At 38.1% G+C, this 26,557-nt stretch overlaps 1 protein-coding gene across 1 annotated transcript in view; it reads right to left on the bottom strand.

Annotated features, from left to right (window-relative positions):
* Positions 1 to 349: 349 nt before the first annotated feature.
* Positions 350 to 26,557, bottom strand: part of LOC148740887 (fibroblast growth factor receptor 4-like) — a 38,794-nt gene continuing 12,586 nt past the window's right edge. The window contains exons 4-17 of the mRNA XM_088759218.1: positions 24,872 to 25,032; positions 23,449 to 23,781; positions 22,937 to 23,199; positions 22,347 to 22,529; positions 15,510 to 15,969; positions 15,141 to 15,248; positions 14,667 to 14,848; positions 14,320 to 14,442; positions 13,844 to 13,914; positions 13,314 to 13,354; positions 12,873 to 12,972; positions 12,391 to 12,490; positions 859 to 988; positions 350 to 651 (exon numbers count right to left, since the gene is read on the bottom strand). Coding sequence (XP_088615344.1) covers positions 350 to 651; positions 859 to 988; positions 12,391 to 12,490; positions 12,873 to 12,972; positions 13,314 to 13,354; positions 13,844 to 13,914; positions 14,320 to 14,442; positions 14,667 to 14,848; positions 15,141 to 15,248; positions 15,510 to 15,969; positions 22,347 to 22,529; positions 22,937 to 23,199; positions 23,449 to 23,781; positions 24,872 to 25,032 — 2,557 coding nt within the window. The remainder of the gene's footprint in view (positions 652 to 858; positions 989 to 12,390; positions 12,491 to 12,872; positions 12,973 to 13,313; positions 13,355 to 13,843; positions 13,915 to 14,319; positions 14,443 to 14,666; positions 14,849 to 15,140; positions 15,249 to 15,509; positions 15,970 to 22,346; positions 22,530 to 22,936; positions 23,200 to 23,448; positions 23,782 to 24,871; positions 25,033 to 26,557) is intronic.

Below are 26,557 nucleotides of genomic sequence, written 5' to 3'. Positions count from 1 at the left end.
GATCCTCACAGTAGATAGCGCTATTTATGCTAATAGCGCGATTCAAAATATATGAACTTCATATATTTATTCTATCTCATTTATCACTTTCACGGGTTTATTACGAATCAACTTAACGGCCTGCTCCCAGTTGGCTTGTTAGCTCAATTGGACCCCTGCAAGATAACAACGTATACTAGTTGATGATAGCAATATAATGGAAATTAAGGTAAAAAAAGGAAGCAGAAGAAGCAAGAAGAAGATGCAACAGGATATTCAAATCAAAGCTCATACGATTTTTCTCTAGAAGTCAAGTCATCGCAGCGATCGCCTTTAAAATTCTTAATTTTTTCCTTTTATCAGAAAATATCTAACCTATTTTTAAGAAAGCCACTCCTGATTGGTTTCTTCCACAGCTATTATTTGCAATACACTGATATTTTCCATTATCTTTCATCTCTACTCTCGTTATGAAAACCTGTCTGCTATTTGTTCGGTTGTCTTGAATAACACTTGCTCTGGAGTTGGACTGTAAAGGATATGAAGCATTGTCCTTTATCCAAAGGATCGTTGGCCTCGGGAAGCCCCTAGCAGTGCAGCTAAAGGTAGCATTGGAACCGATCGAGACACTTTGGTTCTCAGGACCTTCAATAATCTCAGGTTTTTGGGCCACTGCAAGATAACAACGATACTTTAGTTCATAATAGAACTATGATGAAAATCAAGGTAAAAAAGTAAAAGACGAAGAAGCAGAAGAAGAAGGAAGAAGTTAAGAAGACGCAACAGGATTTTCAAATCAAGGTTCTCATGATAATTCCTTGCAGTAACCGTCTTTTTAAAAGATCCTTATATTTTCCCTTTTATCAAAAAAAATCTAACCTATGTTTAAGAAAGCCACTCCTGATTGCTTTCTTTCGAAGATGTTATTTGCAATGCACTGATATTTTCCCTCATTTTCCATCTCTACTCCTATAATCAACAGCATTTGCCAGCCATTCGGACTCTTCGTCTTCAGAAAAATGATTTAAATTGTTCACAATTTTTTTTGTGACTTCAATCCAGTTCGTCGCTCACGCGATGCGAGAAAACCTGTCTAACCGGTTCTCTGAAGTCTGGAGTGCAAATACCGCGTGATATTTGCACTCGTCTTGGGCGTAATTTGTACTCTACGGAGTGTAGTTGGATAATAATGTCCTTTATCCAATGGATGGTTGCTCCCCGAAGACCTTTAGCAGTGCAGCTAAAAGTAGCAACGGAAGCGATCAATACGCTTTGGTTCGTTAGACCTTCAACGATCTCAGGTATATGGGCTTCTGCAAATAGATATAAAAATGATATATTTGGATGCATGTGACCCTATGAGTTGTCTCATTTGCGGCCGTTCCTTTGGATGTCGGGGGTTAAGCCTTGTTTGACATCCGAAAGAATCGCCTGAAAGAGGACTACACTTTAAGGGAAATTTGATGACGAGAAGGCTGAGGAAGCGCAGCCGCGCGACAACCACCTTCGTCTTATAGATCGCAGGATGTCTTATATTATGTAGAGGTATGATAAGGTTGCTTACCTATCGTTATTGATTTCCTTGTGCAGTGTTTTAAGTAACCATTGCCAGCTTGGCATGTGTAGATGCCAAATTCGTCAACAGTCAAATTTTTAAGCAAATATGGGCAGCTTAATTTAGGTTTATGAGCATGTACGTTTGAGTGCTGTTTGCATTTAGCTCCAACGCGTCTATTCTCTGGATCGTACCACTCGATATAATCGACCCATCTATCCAAATAATCTTCGTCTGTCTTTCTGGCTGTGCTGTACAAGTCAGGGTTATGTTGGCACCAATGGGTAAGCAGATGTTTCCTGAACTTGAAGAGATGTTGACAACGGGTCTAACTGTGTTAGAGAGATTGATATTATATAATAATAAAAAAGCCATAATACATTTCTCTCTCCCTCTAGCCTATCTAACAGAGATAAAAATTATAAATAAATCTATCTTATATCCACGTGTGTGTGTATACTATACACATGTATACTATTATAATACATAGATACACACCCACTTTCAAAAACGTCTCAATTTGAAAACGTATTTTAAGAAAGTGTACCTATTCTTTTCTCATCAAAAAGATGATGCACTATACTTGTATATTTCACATCAAAGAAAAAATACCTTTTTTGTCAGGTGTGATGACCACTACACTACCAGGACAACCATGCTGGCAACACGGCAATCGAAGGTGTGATTTAATAGATCGGAGATGTAGTGTCTCGGGAAACTTAATTTTCAAGCTGACAGGGTAGGGGAAGCCTATAACCTCATATGAAACCCAACTAAGGATCTATTAAAGATACACGACGAAGTCAACTTAGTGGATGGCAAACGAGGATCCAATTACGGATACAGGCTAATTTCAATTAAACAAATTCTGTATACCCGACTAGTAACAGGGGGACGTGGATTTAAATCCCGCACAGGGCAAATTTTCCTTATTTATTCTATTTAAGTATGATTACCTGGGGTGTACAGGGTCAGGTTTTCCCTCGTATACAGAATATATATACAGAATATATATATATATATATATATATATATATATGTACTAAAGTGTGACTTGATTTTCGTAGAACAGTGCTCAATACATAGAAGTAGAGCGAAGTATATATTGTGGGAGGAAAAAGACAAGTAAACCACAAGTTCATCCCTACAAGCCTGTTTCGTGGTCGCCCACTCATCAGGGGATTTAATGAGAATAAACTTTACCATCGCTTATATACAATATAATTTGCATGATCTAACTAGTCTAATTTATGCAGCGCGAAATTGACAGTTTAGTTGTTGCGTAGGAGGGCTTTGCTTCTGTGGCGGCATGAAGACACGAGTTCATTCATACTATTAACACTAAACAAACGTAATGAACTCGTGTCTTCATGCCGCCACAGAAGCAAAGCCCTCCTACGCAACAACTAAACTGTCAATTTCGCGCTGCATAAATTAGACTAGTTAGATCATGCAAATTATATTGTATATAAGCAATGGTAAAGTTTATTCTCATTAAATCCCCTGATGAGTGGGCGACCACGAAACAGGCTGGTAGGGATGAACTTGTAGTTTACTTGTCTTTTTCCTTCCACAATATATATATATATATATATGTACTACATACATGTATCCTACTATAATAAATAGATACACACCCGTTTACAAAAACTTCTCAATTTGAAAACATGTATTAAGAAAATGTACCTTTTCTTTTCTCACTAAAAAAAGTGATGCAAGATGCTTGTATATTTCACATCAAAGGAACAACACCTTTTTGTTATTTTGATAGCAGCTATTTTACTTTCCTTTTTAAAATTTCCCCTATAATTTGTGGAGGCAAAAAAAGGGGTAATTTGTTGCTTTCTGGACTGGAAGAGATGTGCACAACGGGTCTTACAGGGCAAGAGAAATTGATAATAAATGATTATAATAGAAAAATTAATAATACGCAATCTTTTTCTACCCAATCTAGCGATCCCAGAGATAAATCTATCTTATGATGCAAAGTCAGCGTAGTTTATATACTCTTGGCCCCGTTTTGATGAAGCTTTTTATTGTTTATTTCTAATTTGAATTCTACGCCTGAACAAGGGCGAAGCCGGAAACGTTGTGTACAAACGCTGAATCATTTGAAACTGTATCTTCTTCGTTTCTTCTCTACTCGTGCGAAACATTTTGAAGAAGATACCTGCATCCACTGCATCCTCTTTCTTAGAGCTGTTTGTATGGTAGCCATTTTATTCTTACTGTACATATACATATTCATGCATATACATACAAGAAAAGCATTCGCATCTGCTTCTTCTTTGACAAGGACATGTAACTACTTACTTTCTAAACTGGGATTGCACGTTTCACCTCTGACAAATGGAAGATTCCACAAAGCGCCGGTAACAGTCAATAGTACTAAACACGTCAAAGCTCCTTGAAGGCAAAAGTAACCCAACATCATGTCGCTTTGACAAATTTGTTGCGTGGATGTTTGGAATGACCTGTAGATGGGATTGTTTATTTAAAATACGTTCTTTTCCAAGAAGAAGGTTACTAAAGCAATAAGTCGAATTAGGGCATTATGAAGTTGTTGTATCTAAATTTACGCACTCAGGCAGTTACGAAAAGAAATATGGAAAAGTGAGTCACAAATCTGGCGATTTTGCGTAAAGCCTTCTAAAAGGTTGCATTTAGCATTTAATAGCATTTAATCTCATTAAAAATGTTCTCTTTCATTTATCTCCAAACTTTTGTATTCTACCGAATACATGTGGTTATAATTTCGTCTCTCAATTACTCAGTAACTTATTAGCTTGAGCCTTTGTTCAGCTCCTTTATTGAAATCGCCAACAAAGACAAACAAAATCTAAAGTGAACAGCGACGAGGTTGTTCGCAAGCTTAATATAATTTTTGATAATTTACTTTTTCGGTGAAATTTATACATTATAGAAGGAGTTCGAGGAAGATCCACTGCATGCATATTCATTAATTTGGAGGCGAATGAATATTGAACTCGTCTAATTCAAAGAACTTTACGAAAAAGGATTTAGTTCTTATCGTTTATAAATGTGAAACAAAACCTTTAAATCAAACAACAAACATATGAAATACATATCTATGAACTGCGGTTATGAAACGTATATGTGCACGGTCCTTCGCAGTAAAGCACTATTTAAGCAATAGTGAAAATCTTATCAATAAAGATTTAGAAATGCAAAGACTAGCAAAAACTAACGATAAAAACCGACGTTTCGGTGTCATCATGACGCCATTGTCAAGGAGAAATAAAAAATGAAGTTTGTGGCAAGGTGTAACACTAAATTAGCATAAATATGTTACGAGCTAATTAAACAAGTACTTTTGCGCGAATCGAATCGAATCAATATCCATTGTTCGTATCAAGAATTGTTGGTACGCAGCCCACACAGACGCCCAAAGAACCAATATCCATTGTTCGTGTGGTCATACCTTTCAAAGATCAGGAATCAGCAAATTATGTTAAGAAAGAGCTCAAGAATCTTAGCATGAAGGTGCAGACAACTGTCCAGCCAGTATTTGTTAGCCGCAAAGTTGGCCAAGATCTTAAAGTACGAGAAATCAAGCCACAGATTGTCAACCAACAACGCGTCGTTTATCAATTTCAATGTGACCTGTGTGATGCGGGTTATGTGGGCTATACACGCGGACACTTACACACACGCGTGGATGGACATAAACGAAAGGCATCTTCAATATATAAACACGACCACGAACGGCACAGCGAAGTCCCGAAAGACCTACTGAAACGTTTTAGCACTCTGAAAAAGTGTAGTAACAAGTTCGATTGTTTGGTGAACGAAATGCTTTTCATCAGAGACTTAAAACCCACTCTGAACGTGCAAAGCGATTCAATTCGCGCAAAAGTATTTGTTTAATTAGCTCGTAACATATTTATGCTAATTTAGTGTTACACCTTGCACAAACTTCATTTTTTATTTCTCCTTGACAATGGCGTCATGATGACACCGAAACGTCGGTTTTTATCGTTAGTTTTTGCTAGTCTTTGCATAGTGAAAATCAGACCTGAAAAAAATTCAGGCCTGTACGGGATTCGAACCACTGACCTCTGCGATACTAGTGCAGCGCTCTACCAATTGAGCTAACAAGCCAACTGGGAGCAGGCCATCAAATCAACTCGACATAAACCCGTAGATGATAAATCAAACAACAAACATATGAAATACATATATATGAACTGCGGTTATGAAACGTATATGTGCACGATCCTTCGCAGTAAAGCACTATTTAAGCAATAGTGAAAATCAGACCTGAAAAAAATTCAGGCCTGTACGGGATTCGAACCACTGACCTCTGCGATACTAGTGCAGCGCTCTACCAATTGAGCTAACAAGCCAACTGGGAGCAGGCCATCAAATTAATTCGACATAAACCCGTAGATGATAAATCAAACAACAAACATATGAAATACATATATATGAACTGCGGTTAAAACCTTTAAATATTTGTTAAATTAAGAATACCCGCCAGTCTTTGAAACTCGAAGATTCCACTGTCAATAAATTGAGATTAAGACGACGGCAGCGATGGCGGTTCACTTCAGAGTGTTTATGAGTTTGTTATTCTAAAAGCGAAATGTTTCATGACCTCACCAGTTTCTATCCACCATATGCGTTCTTCCAGCGAGATTAAACATTCATTGTTCTATATTTTCCAAATAGTTTATCGATAGCAAGGAAATCGAATTTTTCTCTTGGAAATAGGCCACTGGCTTACCTTATTTCTGATCTTTTTTCTTTTTCGGTATGTGAATGTCGGTAACTAAATATGACATTTCGAATTCGGTCGGCGAACATGAAAGACTTCAGTCAGTAGTTGTATTAATAAGATATGTCATGAAAATATGTGTTATTCCTCCTCGAGACAAATTATTTTGAGAAAGGTCCTGTCTTAAAATTTAACGTCAATGATTAATCATTAAACTAAAATTCATCCCAATGCAAGCGATCAAATCTACCCTAATGATAAGTCGGAGGAGAATAGAATAGGCGCAGCATATTTAAGTTCGTGCTCAAATTCACACTCCTGGCGGACGTCGTTTGACATAACTAGTAATGAGATCGACCTTCCTGTTTACGAATGAAGTAATTTGGGAACCTTGAATTTGAATTAACACATTTTGCATCATGTGTATATTTCGTAGAACTAGTTTACATTTAGCTTGTAATAAAGTATACAGATCCATGGATTGCCTTAAATTTTAGCTCCACTTAAGATTCTGTTCATTGTAGATTTAAGAAACGATTACGAATAATTCTAATCAAAGAATGTTTAGAAATACATTTGGGCGAGCCCATGGCCACACCGTCCACCTGCTCGTAAAGTTGACCGTCGAACTGAAATAGCTGATCTTTGGTTGCTATTCTTAAAAGTTCGGTAAGACCTGTCTTTGTGAGGTTGAGACCATGCGTTTCATTAAACCAGTTGTTTTTAAAGGCTTTTTCAGCGATGATCTCAATAGTCTCGTCGAGTGGCACGTTGGTAAATAAAGCACATACGTCATACGACACGAGACCCCTTATACGACCTGGGACCCCTTATGGCAAACGTTTTCCTGTGCTCCATTGAAGAACAACTGGATCGCAACAACAAGTTACCAAGTTTCTACAAAAGGTACGTCGACGACACATTAGCCACGATGCCAAATATTCAAGCCGCAACAGCCTTCCTTTCAACATTGAACGAATGCCATCCTGCCATACAGTTCACAATGGAAATTGCTGAAAACAACAAGCTTCCATTCCTCGGTATGATGATTGAGAAAAACGGTTGCCACCTGACAACAAGCGTATATCATAAACCAACTGATACAGGACTGCTCTTACATTACCAGAGCCATGTCGATCAGCGTTACAAAAGATCTCTGCTGAATACAATGCTGAACCGAGCTTACCGCCTGTCATCAACGAAAGAATCTTTTACGAAGGAATGCCAGCATCTCAAGCGGATGTTTACTAAGCTTAAGTACCCAGTGAAACTCATCAACTCAGCTATCGCCTGGTACACGAGTTCTACGATCCAAAGCCGTCACGAAACCCCAACTGAACTTGACGCGGCTACACAAAAACCTGTCAGAATAACTTTACCATTTAAAGACCAAAAATCGGCCGACACAGTAAGACATTAGCTGAAAGATCTTGGCCGGAAAATCGGAACTGACCTACAACCAGTTTTCACGAGTCGTAAGATCGAGGGAAAGCTCAAGATACAAGAAGAGAAGCCCGCTTTAATTAACCACCAATGCGTTGTTTACACTTTTAAATGTGATTCGTGCGATGCGGATTATATCGGTTATACCACACGCCATCTTCATCAACGCATAGAAGAACATAGAGCCTCTGTCATTGGCAAGCATCTGAAAGAAGCCCACAGTGTAGCGTCCACTAGCCTAGAGGAAATGTTTTCCGTTCTCAAGAAATGTCGCGGAAAAATGGACTGCCTAATTCACGAAATGCTATTCATTCGCGAACAAAAACCAAAGCTAAACACGCAGTCTGACTCAATACGTGCAAAAGTATTTATTTAAACATATACTGCACGATCTGACATGCTAAACACCAATAACAATGAACGCTCATTATTCTAATGAAGTTATCACATTTTATTTGTATATAATCTCTGAGCTACAATTTTACATCAGTTTTAACATTTTACTTGATAATGAGGTCATGCAGACTTCGAAACGTCGTAGTTTTTTACCGTTAATTTTTATTATCAAATGATTACGAATAAACAGCGAAAATTCAAGACGTCTTAATGTTGTGTTGAAGGAATAAAATGGCCACCAACACATGTCACCAAAAGTCGTATAACAGACGATCTCACCAGTTGCTGTCTCTAAACAATTGCACAATTATGCATCACATACCAGTATCAAATCCAACACTGTAAGGTACTGTATCAAACGATTTTGTTTAATCTGTTCCCCCAAATCCTTTTGAAAAGTTAACTTTTTTACCTTCGCTGATCACAAAACCACGATCGAAATAAACTTTCTTCTCATTTTTTTTTTCCTTTATTTATTTAGACGTTACTTTATTTGGCTGAAAAATTACAAAAGAAATCGTCTTTTGAAAACGAAATTGTGTGAAAAATGCATAAACTTACCTTACGGTTTAACTGCGAGAAATTCGCTCTGACGAAGGCCTAACGCTCGAAACGTCAGCTTTTTTACTCGTTACCGTGGCCATATTTACAATTTCAACTTAGTTGATATTACCAAATTACATTAAAAAGATGGTGTTCAGCACAAGAAAGATTTTTAAACGTCAATCAGTTCCTTGCATCGTGAGTAGAAGGTGTGAAAAAAACTATAGCAATTTTTTTTCACTTAACGTTCTTTCATATAGGTTCAACAAAAGTTGGCCCAAAATCAAGCTATTTTATGCCCGTGGAGGGCCCTGATTATAGAAAAGACTTTATCTTGAAATAAAAAACCCACCAACTAATGAAAATACCACCATTGATAATCTTTTCAGGTACCTTTGGTATGGTAAAAGGATCGAGGTGAAACGCCAACCTCGAACCTTTGCTCCTGCCCGGTTTTCTCTGACTACTTACTTACTTACTTCAGCCCATCGCTCCTCCTGGAGCATAGGCCGCCGACAACAGTCCGCCAAAGTGCTCTGTCCTGAGCTGTTCCTGCAAGTTGTCTCCAGGTCTTTCTCATGTTCTTGATGTTGGCGTCGAGGTCACGGCGCCAGGTGTTTCTTGGCCTTCCTCTCTTTCGTTTCCCTTGGGGATTCCACTTCAGCGCCTGCCTTGTGATGTTGTTAGCTGGCTTCCACAGGGTGTGCCTGATCCATCCCCATCTTCTGCACCAGATCTCCTCGTCAGCTGGCAGCTAATTGGCATGCTGCCACAGGTCTGCATTGCTGATGATGTCGGACCAGCGTATCTGGAAGATCCTTCTCAGGCAGCTGTTGATGAAGGTATTCACTTTCCTAATGGTGGTCTCCGCCATGGCCGGTTCCAAGCTCAGATGAGAAAGGAGGAGGGTTGGGCGTGGGGCAACCCCACCCCGTAAAAATCTTGCATCCTACAGAAACGCCAATAACGGTTTTCTATGACAATGACACGTTAAACCATTAAAATCCTCGATGGGGCCTAATCATTATGCAGACTATGAGATATTTTATGTTTTTCGAATAGCAGACAAATTAGTCTTTCTTTGCTCTCCCGTGAAGGGTTTTCAATGCCAGCAAGTAATTGAGTTAAGTGCCGCAAGCATATGGTGGATCAGTTACACCTCGTTCATTCATGCGCATATCACACCCAACGCACGCGCTCACTGGTCCGAAATTGTGTGAACAAAAATGAAGACAGCGCATGGAAACGAATGGCTTAATTAACTTTCCCTACAAAAAATTCTTTGATTTCATCGAGGCAGTTTATAACTTGTAAGTTATTGTTTGGTAGCCATTTGGTGACGTAAAAATGGAAGTAGATTTGAAAAGTTGTTTGCGTCAAAATACACATATCTGCCATTGACTCCTCAAAATATTACAAAATGTCAGAGTTTACGCTTTTGAGTAACACCGCCCAACCTGACTTCCTCCGCCCGTCCATGAGTTACACCCATCGACCATCAGAAACATTTTGTTTTTTTATTAGTCGTAACCTTGTAATTACTCTTTATTACGGGTCTTTATCCAGAAACATCACCCGTCCGCTTTTCTAATACAAAGAAAAAAAAACGACTTATACAAAACTTATATCAGGGAATAGAAATTTGTTTTCTCTCCTCACCAATTTCTTAACGCCTTTTTCTTGTCTTAAACATTTTAATTTTTTTTTTCACACTCGACCCATTTCTGCTTATCAACTAATAACCGCCGTTTCCGAGTTTCATCCACCCTTCCTGAAACGTATGTGGCCTGTAGAGGCCCTTAGAATGGCATTCCTTTTGTTTCCATTTTCTTTATGTTGTTGTTGTTATGTAAAGAACTGATGTATACGTTATAGTTCAATTTTATCCTTGGTTCAAATTTTATTTTCCTTTGTTTCAAACTCATTATCAACATTAACATGACCGAGAACAAAGGAAAATAAAATTTGAACCAAGTATAAAATTGAACTACAACATGTACGCGTTATCAGTTGTTTATTTTCCCGATCAGTCTCCTCAAGGGTTCTTGAATATAAAGCTCATTTCCGTTGATTGTCTTATTTCGCTACTATTCTCTTTTTATTTTCTTAGCTGTTAGGTATGAGCGTCAGCTTAATAACATTGCTTGCATTTAATTATAATTCTCAATAGTCCAGTTGGGAGTTATTTGGAATCGCCGCTGACTCTAATTATCGCAGTCACGCGAAACATGGAATTGAGGCTCATCCTGAGTCGTCTTATTGTTTACACGTTTGTCATGGCAGAAGACCGCGAAAATTCAAATAAAGTGATATGATCAAATGTTTCTTTTTTTTTTTTCATGCCTTAGCTTCATTTACGTGTTGATATAATTATCATTACTTGAGAAAGTTGTTGAGAGTAATATATTTGTTACGATGTTACATGCTGAAGATTATTTCTCCCTTTTGTCGAGTGTCACACACTTCTCTCGCAAGTGGGTGTGTTTTATCGCTTCTGGATCTCTGTAGCTCTGATTTGAAGTTAAGGTTTCATTTGCAAGTCATGATCTTTCAAAAATTCCATCTTTAATTTAACAAATAAAGAAGTATTGACTGTGCCCTCTTCTGTTGTAAAGCACGCAGGAAGCGACTTGAGCGCGAAAGAACTGTAGATTTCCTGCGAGCGAATAAAATTATAAAGGAGGAGCTGCTCAAAAGGTAGGATAGATCCGTGCTTAGATTTCTCTTAGCAAAGCCAATCCACGCTAAGTCAGTCTATTTACGAGATAGCAACTTTTTTTTCTTAGCCAATTCAGCGTCGAAAGTAAGACAGGGTGGACCGTCTATTCTTTACTGTGATTTGCACTACCTATTGTGAAGAAAACGTGCCAAACCTTCTCTTACAAGGAAACAAATTAAATCTAAACTTTTTGAGCGTGGTCGGCACCTGAATCTCGGAAACTGTAAAGATTACAGAAACTTTTTAAGACTTTCAAGGAATTCTTTTATGTAGTACAGCACAGAGTGATTAGTTAGTTTTACTATAATTTCTATTCTGTTAATCCTACTTTTAGTTTTAATTGCATATTGCGTAATTTGTGAATAACTTGATTTGATTTATTTTAATTGTAATTGATGAATTTCAACAGGGAAGAGTCACCTAGTGGATCTGTTAATAAACTATTATTATTATTATTATTATTATTATCATTATTATTACTATTATCATTATTATTATTACATTTTACGTTAGGCCTTATACGTTTATGCACGTATTTGAGATATCGCGATTTTCTTCCTATTACTAATCAAATAAAATAAGGCTTTTCCTTTAGCATCAGGACGTCATCAAGCCTCTCCATCGTTTTCCTCTGTAATATTTGTATATGTCCTCTGAAATAAATCATTGCAATTAAGAGTCAGCCATTGATAATTCCGCCACAAAAAAATGAATAAGGAAACAAAAAATAGCTTTACTTGAATTAAACAAAAGTAATGAATGAAGTTAGGAACAAGCACAAGAAAGAACAGACACTCTTACGGATGTCGACCAGTCGACAGACGGAAGGACAGACAAGCAAGTGGATGGATGACTATGTTTAAGAAAAGATGAGCGTATTCATGGCGGGAGTTGGAAATAAAAGGTTTACCAGAAAGACCGACAATATTGAAGGAGGAAAAAGAGGACAGATAAGGTTTAAGAAAGGCGATACTGAGGAGAAGAAATGGAGATCTTGTAAATACAAACATTAATTACCTTCACTTCTCGCAAAGAATTCTTCAGCTGTTGGGCGATCTGTGAAAAGGCTGGCCTCATCATAGGATTTTCTTTCCAACAAGAACTCATCAGCTCATATCTAAAAATTCAATGCAGTACGAGTTAACGTTTTTTCGAAGCTGACACTATCAGCATCTAGATTTACCGTGTCAAACGTGGAAAGGGGTGCATAGGGGGATAACCATGATCATTGGAAAGATCACTGATTTTCTGAGTGTGACATTTGATTTGATATGCAAATCGTTTTTAAATCATGACGACTCATTTCCTGCATCGTTTCGATTTTCAACGAGAAGAAGTGAATGTCAGAGGATCTTACAAGACTTGCCTCGAAGAGTAAAACGCTTTTCAATTATTTTTAAATTAAGGCAAGTTAAATTTTCATTACTTGAAGCCCTCTACAAGATTATAAATCGTTCAATTCATTTTCTATCGCCACTATACAAGACTTTGAAGCTTACAGTTCTTCCGAGCACTGATCGGGACGAGGCATCCGGTATCCTGTAGCCAGTCGACTCACTAAGGCAATTGGTGATGAGATGTCAGGGTATGGCAACTCACCTGTTTGGTAGAAAAAAGATCATCATGATATAAATAATTCAGTTCTAGAGACAAGGATCTTTATATGGCTCATTTACAGATAAAAAATTAAGCGCAGCTCGGGGACAAAAAAGATGTAGGACGAATAAAATGTTCAGTAGCCGTATGGCGGGCCTCTGATCTTCTTTAACTGTCGTCTGACTGGCAATACGCATTTTTCTGAATGAAGATGCTTGTGCCTGTATAGTTAGCTTAACAAAGGAGCCTTCCTAACTTTGGGCTGTACTATGGATTGGAATCTCATGACGAGAACATGACTGCTAGTTCATAGAGTGTCGCACATAATATCACTCGACACTTACCGTACGTGGCAATTTCCCATAAGACAATACCAAATGACCACCTGTAAATATGCATAAATGCCTTAATAACTTTAATGAGTTAGGAAAAGAAGCTAATGACCTTCTGGTAAGGAGAATTAGCACTGACTTGATTAAAGATGAAGTCACGTCGTATTCTTTGAGTATTTAATGAATATTTGCATCGCTTAAGACTTCGTTGTGTCTTTCCTGTCGGATCTCACCTCTGATATAAATTTCAATCAACTAATATGAGCATAAGATTGTCCATTTCAAAGAGGAAATTACTAAAGTCATGCTAAGTTTTCATGGTGTGTCCATAAATGCAAATAGATAAATATACACCATTCATGCACATGGAGACGAGCAAACAACGTAAAATGAAGCCCTGATGTAACCATGGTAATGCTCCAGGGAAAATAGCAGAGCGGCAGCCAAATGACGTTTTTGGAAATCCTTTGTGCTAAGCAATACCTCCGGCTCTAAGTCAAGAGACAGCTCTCTCACAGTATTAAAATACAAATTGAACTTACACATCACTCATGGATGTAAAATGCAGATCTCGCAGAGATTCTAAAGACGACCATCTCCACGGAACCTTGCCCTGTTGAAAAGACAGATTCATGTGAGCAAGGTCCTGTTTGTTGTAGAGTCAATACCCTTTGAGACTGGGAAGAGGCTGACTCATGAAAAAGAAGGATGCATCGAGTGCGTGTATGCGATTTCTTTTTCAACGTTAAGATATATAAATTTTTCTAATTATTGTTGATCACCAGTAAAATCCAAGGGGGTAGTTATCTTGGCCGCTTTTATTGTTATCATCATCATTGTTGTTGTCTTTATTATCAGTACAAACATTAACCATAATTAATTAAACACGATACACAGTTCGTTGGGAGGGAATTAATTCAGTGTGTTCGATTATACTATGGAAGAGCATCAATTAAAATGTATTTTAGTTTGTTGATTTTTTTTTTAGTCGTTGAAACTGATTGCAAAGCGTACTTACGTTGGAGGTCATAGTGTATATGCCAGCATCGGATATGTCTCTGGCCAATCCAAAGTCTCCAACTTTAGCAACCAAGTTGGCATCTACTAAAATATTCCTCGCTGCCAGATCGCGATGGACGAACTGTGAGAGAAGACAATTTATAAATCTTTAGCTTAGCAGACACTCACGAATGATTGAGTGGTGGCTTATACCAAAGAGCAAAAGATCCCCAATGTGTCCTTCACAACCTCGAGCTTCCAGCGTTATATTTTGAGCTGTTTATAATCTATATAGAGAGTGGTCATCTGTCATGGAAGGTAAACAAAGTTACCTCAACATTTCTACACATTGTCAGTGGGTCTTACCTTTCTCTCCTCTAAGTGCTGCATTCCCGCGGCAACCTGAAATGCAACTGTAACCAGCTGCCGGTCATTAAGCTTACAGCAGACGTTATGATACTTGTTGTTTTCCCCTGGAGCCCTCTTGGCCTTCAAAAGATTTTCCAGACTGCCACCATGAATCAACTCAGTGACTACAAGAAGGTTTCCTAGTGAAGTTGATCGAAAGATGATTTCGTCGGTAAAAATAAGTTAAGTTGGTGCCAAAAAAACCAAGAAACAAATTCCATATGAATCCTCCAGCATTATACCTAGCATCAAATGGTTTTCGATCAAGAGGCACAGATTTTTTTGCATAACAAGTACTAAGTCTACGAAATTTTCTCTAATCATAACATCAGCAAATGCACTGTTCGAACTGATCTTACAGTCGGATGAAACGTTACCTTATTGGTAATCCTGCTTATCTCTAAGACGTTACACCGTCGAAAACTGACTTACCTCCCTCTATCCGTATACCAATCAAAGTGACAATATTAGGATGTTTGCCAGCCTGCCTCAAGGTCCTTATCTCATTATGCAGGGTTTCTTTGGTAATGGCACTAGGGTCTACATTGAGATAGAAAAATAAGCAAGGGGACTTCTCAAATTGCTTGGCTATGGTAAAAAAAATGGTGTATGGAAAAAAAGTGGCGAGGCTACAGAGAGCGTTCAGAGGAGACAGAAGCAGACTTTATGGGTGTTTTCCCGCAAAGGGAAAAGTGACGAAAAAGTGAGATGGTGCATATCTTCCAGAAAGAAAAATCAATTCAGCGGTATACCACTATACTTCGGAATTAATAATGTCACATTTTGACGTCGCGTACGTACTTTTTAGCTTCTTAACTGCAACATCTGTCATGTTTCCGTCTTTTCCACCATAGCGACCTTTGTAGACGATCCCAAATTCGCCTTCTCCGAGTATTTCATCGAATACTTCAAGATTTTCCAAGTTTTCGCATCCTTCTTCGGTCTCTAGAGACGATATCTTTCGCTGTTCGTCGACACCCAGGTCAACACATTTATCAGCTGTGAAAATGTCAGTGCCAACAATCTTCTCACACGAATCTAATCTCACTTTACTTGTTTCTACTATATCTTGCATTGCATCATCCTGCTCTCCTCCGCCTGGAAGCCCTCTTTCCCCTACTGCGTTCCCCATTAACAGGTGCCTTTCTTCGGGGTTTTTGATGGTTTCGTTATTGGGCGACCAGTCGTTTTCAAGGTCTTGTATCCCGTTTGGCAAGTGCTTGTCTTTTTCTAAATACACCTTTGTCGCACGTCTTGTGCCCTGTCATTTAATTGAAGGCAAAAGGCAAGTACCATATACATCTTTCATTACGATGACGGGCAAATTTGACAATTTCAAGGTATGTAAGTAAGAAATATGGCCCTTTTTCGGATTGACCTGCTCTATGAACTTAGTGAAAATGGGGCGAGCAAGCCCCTGAATTTTTCTAAAGAAGTTGTTTATAAGACGAAAGTGAAAGAAAGGAGAATTTGGAGGAGAAAAGAAGAAGTGGAGACAGAAATGGGCGTTTTCCTTAGCCTTACTCTAAGCCTCAGCCGAATTAACGACAGTCATTATACGCAATCTTGCTTATGCTGGCATACGAAGGAATGTTAGGATTGACCAGCCATGAAAGGTACGTTTTTCGCGTGTCATCGATCTTGTTACTATGTAAGGCGAGATGCAGAGTCTAGAAAAACTTTGCAAATTTTAATTATTGTTATTATCACTATTATTATTATTATTATTATTATTATTATTATTATTATTATTATCATTATTGTTATTATTATCATTATTATCATTATCATGATTATTATGGCTACTTGCCAAATGCTAGGAAATGTCGCATTGTTGTGAAGCCTGAGAAGGAAGAGTCAGCCAAAGACGTGTTTGAGGCAACAGCTATCAATATTACAAGCGAAGACCATAAACATCTTGGCGTAGTGATTGGCTCACAGGAATACCAAAAAGAGTATGTCGATGAAAAGGTATCAGAATGGGTCAGCGAAATAGCCCAACTCGCGGAATTTGCTGCAACCGAACTACAAGCCTGTTACTCGGCTTATATGTTCGGCCTTAAACACAGATGGACTTACTTTCTTCGGACTATTCCCGACTCCCAGGATCTCATAGAACCTTTGGAAAGTGCTATAAGCCATGTCCTCATACCTGCAATAACTGGGCGCAAGTGTAATCAACTGGACAGAGACGCGTTGTCCTTACCCGCTCGCTTGCGTGGCCTTGGCCTTGGAAATCCGCTAATAGAAGCACCGCGGGAGTACAAGACATCCGTTGCAACAACTGCACCGCTCGTCGAACAAATTAAAGCCCAACAACATCACTTACCAGAAGACTCGGCAGTAAAGTCATCAAAACAGACTACCCAGCATAAGAGGGACAACCTGACGTCAAAGAAAGAGTGAAGAGTGTTTATGAGAGGGCACCACTTAAGACCATTTATTTTATTTATTAATTAATTAATTTATTTATTTAATCTTTATTTATGCACGATCAATTCATCAGCCTATAAAATTCCTTTTAACAACCAAGCGAGCACTAGATCTGGCTACCGAAAAGGGTTCATCGGTATGGTTAACCGTCCTTCCCTTACAAGAACAAGGATATAATCTCAACAAAAGAGAATTCCGAGACGCCATTCAATTGCGATACGACTGGCAATTCGAAGATATTCCTTCCAAATGTGCTTGTGGGGACGTGTACACAGTGGACCATGCAATGGTCTGCAAAAAGGGTGGCTTTATTATACAGCGCCACAGCGAACTTAGAGACTTAGAAGCTGAGCTTTAGGGAATTGTCTGCAAAGATGTGGAAATCGTACCCCAACTCCAAGACACGATAGGAGAGCAATTAAGAGGATATGTGGCCAAGAATCGAACATTTTCAAAATATGGTGGCCACAGCCAAAACATCGATTCGGCTCATATTCTTAAGTTAGGTAGGCCTTATGGTGAAACAAAGCACTGCATACTTCGTTTGGCTGAATATCGATTTATTTTCGAGAAAATCGACAAAAGCTGAATTTCGCCCAAATGCCGCTTTTGAAGCTCAAAATTTCAGACGAATCTCGGAGCATCGCGCCACAAATTGAAAGCACGTGGACCGATAAAAACTACCAAATCTTGAAAAACAACATCCATACATGATTTGACAGCAAGTTGAGCAATTCTTGAGCATTTATTTACACAATCTAATTGAATTGATCCGACCTTCTTCTAACAAGATCAAAAATAGGTCAAAAGTAACCTGTTATTTAACTATGTGCTATACAAAATAATCGACTGAAAATCTGGCTTTTGGCAGGCGAAGTGTGGTTCTTTTTTATCTCCAAAGGATTTTTTTGGGAAACGATTCAGTGCGATTGAATCAGATTTTAAAGTTGGCTGAAATGAGCTGATTTGACGATGCCGTCAGTTATTCGAAAATGTAGACATTCACAGGCAAACTCGATTGTTTCGCATTTTACATCCAATCTACAACTTATTTAATATAATATCATCTTACCGTCCATATTGCTGTACCACAAAAGGGGATTGCAGTCCTGAAATTGTTGCATTGCTCCCATAATAGCGATATAGCTTGGCAGGATAGTCAACACCTCCTGATAATGATTGTTTACAAAGCGTATCTCAGGGTTTCCCTCTTTCCATTTCGTTGAAAACGTAAGAGATCTTTGTTTAAATATAAGTCTTTAACTAAACCGCGAACCAAATGTTGGCGAAATGTTGCTAGTTCAGAAACATGTTTCTCGTGTGCGGAAAAACGCTAATTGTTCAAAATTAGGGTCCACGGAAATCGACAACTCCACAAAAATACAACTTTGGACTGTGAAGCACGTGGCTACAGGAACTAAGGTCGAGTGTTACATAAAAGAAAAAGGAGGAAACAATTATTTAACTCCGATACTTATCAAGTTCATATTTTTATTTTGTAAATTATTGTTTAGGTTGATAAAGCTCATTTTAGGACAAAAAGAAGGACAGATGAACCTAGTTCGGTGATTAAAACCTCTGCTTGCTACAATACTACTGTATTTTACTGTTGATAAGTTTTCAACTTCCCTGCACTCTTACTAAATTTTCTTCTGTTGACGGTATGTATTATTCAAAATGAGTTACAGTCAAACCTACCAAATGAAATTGAGAGGGGTGCTTTTATCGTTAATCGCTGAAACCACACTGAGTATCTACAGAAACACTTGATGCTTACTTTGTGTAAGAAGGAACCGGTCGAGATGACAATTGCCTCGAGTAGAGGTAAGGATTTTAAATAATTTACAAGTATTTTTTAAGACGCTAAAAAATTGAGTCGTATTTGTGTCCTCTTCCTTGCTATTTTAATCTCTATTGATTGTTTGATTAATTACAGAAATTACCTTGAAACTGGCATTTTGGTTTCCTAATGAAATGAATTAAAGAGAAAAGATGTGAACTCTGCAACAGCATTGCGTGTCGTTCTCCTCATAAGGATATCTGCTGCTCGTTCAAAACTATAGTAAGAGTACACTGTGACTTCGACAGACCATCCAGAAAACGGGAAACAGTAATTATACCTTTTCTTGCGTGTTCGAGGCGGATTGAGAGCAATTCCGCTAGTCTCAGTTTTTCCGGGCCAGTAGACGAAGTTGACCTAGTTCTTAGCCGAGCAGCCGTGTTCTCTTCTCCTGCTGACATACATGACAATTTGTTCCTCGTTTAGTGCAAAGCTTGGTTCAGGGGTGAACGAGAGGCTCTGAATCGAGGCGCAGAGTTCCTTCTGATATATCAAACCATGCTCAATAATATATCGCCATATGATGCATTGATTGGCTTTGGACTTCTATAAGAAGTAGTCATTCACTTCTTAAATTCATTAACTAGGAAGGAAAGATTTAAAGAGATAGGCACAACATGGGTTTGTTTACTTTCTTTTTTCTGGTTAAATCTAGGTGTCAATCTTTTCCTGATGGGCGTGAACATTCTGGTCTGACCAGACAACTGGCTTATGTCAAATTTTTCATTACACATCAGCCACGCTCTGTTATATTTCCCCATATAATGCATTGATGGCTTTGAGCCCGACCATATTTGAAGGGGATAGATCACTGCTTGGCTACCTTCTTGGGCAAGAATACTAAATAACTAACTAGTTGAGTTGATCGTTCAAAGCCACTGTTTCCAAAATGCAAATATTTTATGTAAGTATACCGACTCGCACTCGAGTCTGCTGTGTCAGCTGGTGCAATGATTACTCGAAGCGTTTCTTGAGTTCCGAGATACGCAAAAATGGTTTTATTTCCAGATGTGAGCTTTTTTGGGACGGCTGCCTGGGAAAGGTGGTTGTGAAAAATGTGAGCTCTTTTTTTTTTGTCCTAAAATGAGCTTTATCTCCCGAAGTACCATGAAACATTCAATTATGATGCATTAAATTATGATCGGAGTTAGATAATTGTTTGCTCCTGTTTCGTATATATAACACACAACCTTAATTCCTGTAGCCACGTGCTTCATAGTCCAATGTTTTAATTTTGCGTTTTATTTCAGTGGACCTCATTTTGAATTAATTAACGTTATTCTGCATGCGAGAAACATGTTTCTGAACTAGCAACATTCCGCTTACATTTGGTTCACGGTTCGGTTGTAGACATATTTTAAACAAAGATCTCTTACGCAAAGTATTTCAACGAAATGGGAACAGAGAAACCGCGAGATACGCTTTGTAAACAATCATTATCAGGATGTGTTGACTATCCTACCAAGTTCTATTGCCATTGAGGGAACAATGCAACAATTTTAGGACTGCAATCCTCTTTTGTCATACAGCAATATGGACGGTAAGATGATAGTATGTTAAATAAGCTGCAAATTGGATGTAAAATGCGAAACAATTGAGTTTGTGTGTGAATGTGAACATTTTCGAACAACTGACGGCATCGTCAAATCAGCTTATTTTATCCAACTTTAAAATTTGATTAAATCGCACTGAATCATATCCCCAAAAAATCCTTTGAAGATCGAAGAGAACTACATTTTGCCTTCCAAAAGCCAGATTTTCAGTCGATTTTTTTTGTATAGCACATAGTGAAATAACGGGTTACTTTTGACCTATTTTTAATCTTTTTAGAAGAAGGCCGGTTAAATTCAATTAGATTTTATAACATAACCAAAGTGAAGCGCGCGCTCTGATTGGTCAATTTAGCGTCCCCCATTTGCCCATGGGTGTACGCTGCTGACGTGAGCAAATGCAAAGACTATTTTTCCGCGCGCCCTTGTTTTTTCTGGTCGCGTAAGATTTGTTAAATAAAAGGGAACTCTAGCTACAATGTTATGTTATAAAACAAATGGTAAACACCACAGCGTACACCATTGAGTTATGGATGCACTTGGGAGGTTTGCTAAGCATTCAAGAAGCTAGAGTCTCTCTCGGTTATCGCCTCGAGCGACTCTTACGCTTCTTTCGTGCTTAGCAACCTCCCGCGTGCATCCATAACTCAATAGTGTACGCTGTGGTGTTTACCATTTGTTAAGTGTAAATAAGCCATCAAGAATTGCTCAAATTGCTGTCAGATTATGTATTGATGTTGTTTTTCAAGATTTGGTAGTTTTTATCGGTCCAAGTGTTTTCAATTTGTGGCGGGACGCTCCGAGATTTGTCTGAAATTTTGAGTTTCAAAAGCGGCATTTGGTCGAAATTCAGTTATTATTGATTTTCTCGAAAATAAATCGATATTCAGCCAAACGAAGTATGCAATGCTTTGTTTCACCATAAGGCCTACCTAACTTGAGAATATGAGCCGAATCGATTTTTTGGCTGTTGCCACCAAATGTTTGACCGTTGGCAACATTCGCTCTTAAACAGTGGTTCCAACATGGCGCAAGATGCAAGGCTAGACATTCATGCTGGTGGTTTCTGGAAACACAATCGATCTGCATTTTTCGATATTCGAGCTTGTCACCCAAATGCTGAATCGTACAGAAATCTGGAATCGCAGCAGATTTACCGCATGCATGAGAATGAGAATAAACGTTCCTACTCAAGACGTGTTCGAGACATCGATCATGGTTCATTTACGCCTCTTTGTGTTTACTTCGACTGGTGGAATGAGCCAAGAACGTTTGAGATATCACCGTCGCCTTGCAGAACTCATTGCAGAAAAGAAAGGAGAACACTATTCAAAGACAATTTCCTGGATCAGGACAAAACCTTCGTTTGCATCATTAAGATCCGCCCTAATCTGCCTAAGAGGATTCAGAACAATTAGATGGCCCAAATTGGATTTTACTAATGTAGACCTAGATATTCAAAGTTCAGGGGCTGCCATTTGTTAATAAGTTTTTTTTTTTTAGATAATTTGTTAGTCGACACTTTCATGTATTTTTCGATTTTTAAGGATTTTATCTTAATATGTTGGTAAATATTTTGATGATTAGAGTGAATTATCGTTATTATAGTGTATAACCTCCAGTTTTTCTTACATTTTTATTAGACATTTTATCACATTTTTTTCGATTTTCGAGAATTTTATCATAATTTTTGTTATAATTTTTTTGTGATTATGGTGAATAAAGGATTATTTTTTTTTAAACAAAATTGTTATTATTATTATGAAATCGTTCTCTTTCATTACGGACGGGGATGTCGCGTAACGTATTATTTACCTTTTTATCACGATTTCTACGCCGAATCCACACAAACCCAATGACTACACAAAGAAGTGCAGCCACCACCAAAGTGCAGGAGACAGCGATTGTAGTAGTTTGAGATGCTGAATTTTTTGGCTTTTCATTCATGGAGGCTGCGGGAGTGAGTGTTGTAGAGGTTTGAGATGTTGAATTTTCATCCTCAGAGGCTGCGAAAGTAAGTGTTATTATAGATGAATTATGAAAAATATATATATATATTTATTTGGAGTCTTGAGTCATAGATTTCAAGCGGGGGGACAATAACAGTAATGATAATGATTACAAAAACACAAATCATAATAATATTAATGGCAATAATGGTAATTATGACAATACTAAATGTAAAAAGTCAGAATTATGAATTGACGAAGAATAAAAAAAAAATACGAAGACGACGTAGAAGAATGGGAAAGAAACGCAAAGGATAAAAAGGCATTTTATTCCCAACCATCGCAATTTTGATCCAAAAGTCAATCCTTGCAGTGACTGTCGTTAAGATCTTTATCTATTCCTTTTCATTCCAAAAATATCTCACCTTTGCTTTATACAGCTTCTTCTGTTCCCGCTCCGATGCTGTTATTGGCAATACACTGATATTTGCCATAATCTTCCATCTTTACTCCCGTTATGAAAAGTTGGTTGCGATTCGCTCCGCTGTCTTGAATAACACTTGCTCTGGGGTTAGACTGTAAAGGATATGAAGCATTTTTTTTAATCCAATAGATTTTAGGCCTCGGGAAGCCCTTAGCAGTGCAGCTAAAGGTAGCATTGGAACCGATCGAGACACTTTGCTTCTCTGGACCTTCAACGATCTCAGGTGAAAAGGCACCTGCAAATTGATATAAAAATGATTTATTTGGATGCATGTGACGTTATGAGTTGTCTAATTTGCGGCAATTCTTTAAGATGTCGGGGCTAAGCCTCGTTTGACATCCGTAAGAACCGACTCAAAGAGGACTACACTTCAAGAGGAATTTGATGACGAGATGACTGAGGAGGTGCAGGAGCGCGACACCCACCTTTGCATTATAAACTTAGGATGTCTGTTATTTTGTAGAGGTATAGTAAGGTTGCTTACCTTGGATCGTTATTTCAAATGATGTCCTTGTGCAGTGTTTTCTGTAACCATTGCCAGCTTGGCAAGTGTAGCGGCCAAATTTGTCAACTGCCAAATTTTTAAGCTCTAATGGGCAGCTTAATTTAAGTTTATGAGCATGTATGTTTGAGGGCTGCCGGCATTTTGCTCCAACTTCTCTACCCTGTGGATCGTACCACTCGATATAATAGACCCATCTATCCAGATATGTTGAGTCTTCCTTTCTGGGCTGCGCTGTACAAGTCAGGTTTATGTTGGCACCAATCGGTAAACTGCTGTTTTCTGAACTTGAAAAGATGTCGACGACGGGTCTAGCTGTGTTAGAGAGATTGATAATTAATATTATAACATAACCAAAATAAAGCGCGCGCTCTGATTGGTCAATTTAGCGTTCCCCATTTGCCTATGGGTGTACGCTGCTGACGTGAGCAAATGCAAAGACTATTTTTCCGCGCGCGATTGTTTTTTCTGGTCGTGTAAGATTTGTAAAATAAAAGGGAACTCTTTAGCTACAATGTATCTATGTTATGTTATAAAACAAATGGCAAACACTGCAGCGTACACTATTGAGTTATGGATGCACTTGGGAGGTTTACTAACACTCAAGAAGCTAGAGTCGCTCGAGGCTATCGCCTCGAGCGACTCTTCCGCTTCTTTCGTGCTTAGCAACCTCCCGCGTGCATCCATAACTCAATAGTGTACGCTGTTGTGTTTACCATTTGTTAAGTGTGTGTGTACGTGTACTATATAGATATATACATGTAAACGTCGCAATTTGAAAACATATATTATGAAAATGTACTTTTTCTTTTCTCATCAAAAAGGTGATGCACGATGCTTGTATGTTTCACATCAAAGGAACAACACCTCTTTGTTATTTTGGTAGCAGCTATTTTTTTTTCCTTTTTAAAATTACCCCTTTAACTTGTGGAGGCAAGAACGGGTAATTTGTTGCTTTCTGGACTTGAAAAGATGTCCACAACGGGTCTTACTGGGCTAGAGAAATTGATAATAATAGCAAAATTAATAATGCACAATCTTTTTCTAGCCTATCTAACGATGCGAAAGATTAATCTATCTTATCATGTAAAGTGAGCGTAGTTCAAATACTCTTGACAGCGTTCTAATGAAGCTTTTTATTGTTTATTTCTAATTTGAATTCTCCACTTGAAGAAGGCCGAAGCCCGAAACGTTGTGTACAAACGCTGGATAATTTGAGTCTCTATCTTCTTTTCTTCTCTACACTTGCGAAACAATTTGAAGAAGATACCTGCATCCTCTGCATTCTGGGAACTGTTTGTATGGCAGCCATTTTACACTTCCTGTATATACATATTCATGCATATAAATACAAGAAAAATCTACGCATATACGTGTTCTTTGACCAGGACGTTAAACTACTTACTTTTTATTTTGGGATCGCACGTTTCACCTCTGACAAATGGAAGATTCCACAAAGCGCCGTTAATAGTCAATAGTACTAAACATGCTAAAGCTCCTCGAGGCCAAAAGTAACCCATCATCATGACATGTTGACAAACTTTTTGCGTGGATGTTTGAAATGACCTGTAAATGGGATTGTTTATTTAGAATACGTTCCTTTCTTACAAGAAGGTATTATAGGCAATAAGTCAAATTAGGGTATTATTAAGCTGCTGTATCTAAATTTACACACTCAGGCAGTTACGAAAGGAAAAATGGAAAAGTGAGTCACAAATTTGGCGATTTTGCGCAAAATTCCTGCTAAAAGGTAAATATTTTCATTAAAAATGTTCTCTTTGAATGAATGAATGAATGAATGAATGAATGGATGAATGAAAGCCTTTATTTAAAGAGGGTAGCGCTTAATAGCCAGAGGCTAATAAACTTGTGGCCCTCACAGATTACACAACTATATACAATCAGATAAATATGTAAGCTAAAATATGTAAACATTTAAAATAAGCATATAAAATAAGACAAGATTCAATTAAGAAGATATTATTAAATAGTAAAATGATGCAAACATTGTTGTTCCTTAAAAATCTTGGCAAACATGTTCTTTTTAAAACATGCTATAGAATGTAGTTTCCTAATTTCAATAGGTATAGTATTCCACAGTCTTGTAGCCGAACAGCGGAAGAGCGTCCTCCATCTGATTCTCTTTTGTATTTAGGACAAACAGCATTAATGCATGAATATCTAGTGTTGCGGGAGTGCCGCTTATTATTCAAAATTTGGTGTTCATTTAGATAATTCGGCAAACGCCCATTAATTCGCTTATACATTATTATGCATTTATCTATCTTATGTTGCTCATAAAACGGAATCCAACCTAGCTTGTTAAACAAAGCAACTGATGGTTTCGTGCGATCGGCATAAGAAATAACTCGTGCCGCACGTTTTTGCAATCTTAAGACCCTATAAACCGACTCATTGTCGCAATTTTCCCAAACCACATTAGCGTAAGACATAGCAGGGCGAATAATGCTATTATAAAACTGAAGTCGCTGTTTGAAAGGTAAACATGCTCGAATCTTACGCAGTATGGCGATTCTAGAGGGCATCTTTTTACATACTTTCTTAATATGTTTATTAAATGACAATTTGCTGTCAATTTCTACTCCTAATAAAGTAGCACAATCCACATTATTGAGCTGTTTTCCGTTTACAGTAACAACTGTGTCACTTCCATTTATGTCAGCCACACATCTTTTCCCAGTGATCGTGAGCACTTTAGTCTTGTCCTCATTTAATGGGAGCTTATTTGCTGAAGCCCATAATTGAATTTCAGTGACAGACTTATTTAGTGATGAACTTATGTTGGCTAAGTTTTTCACATCCGCAAAAGCGTTCACAGTCGTATCGTCTGCGTAAAGGTCCAACTGAGCACTTGTATACAAGGGCAAATCGTTAATGAACAAAATGAAAAATAAAGAACCTAGAATACTGCCTTGAGGGACTCCATGTAACATCAAAGCTTCGCTTGACTCACTCCCATTTACACGGACAATTTGCTTCCGATCCGACAAATAAGAGTGACACCAGGCAAGCTCCCGGTTGACTATACCGTACAGCTCCAACTTGCGCAACAATAACTTATGGTCCACTA

The sequence above is a fragment of the Stylophora pistillata genome, chromosome 1 (genome assembly GCF_964205215.1).
Source record: "Stylophora pistillata chromosome 1, jaStyPist1.2, whole genome shotgun sequence".
In the NCBI taxonomy this organism is placed as follows: domain Eukaryota; kingdom Metazoa; phylum Cnidaria; class Anthozoa; order Scleractinia; family Pocilloporidae; genus Stylophora; species Stylophora pistillata.
This window is presented reverse-complemented; position numbering and strand designations above follow the sequence as displayed.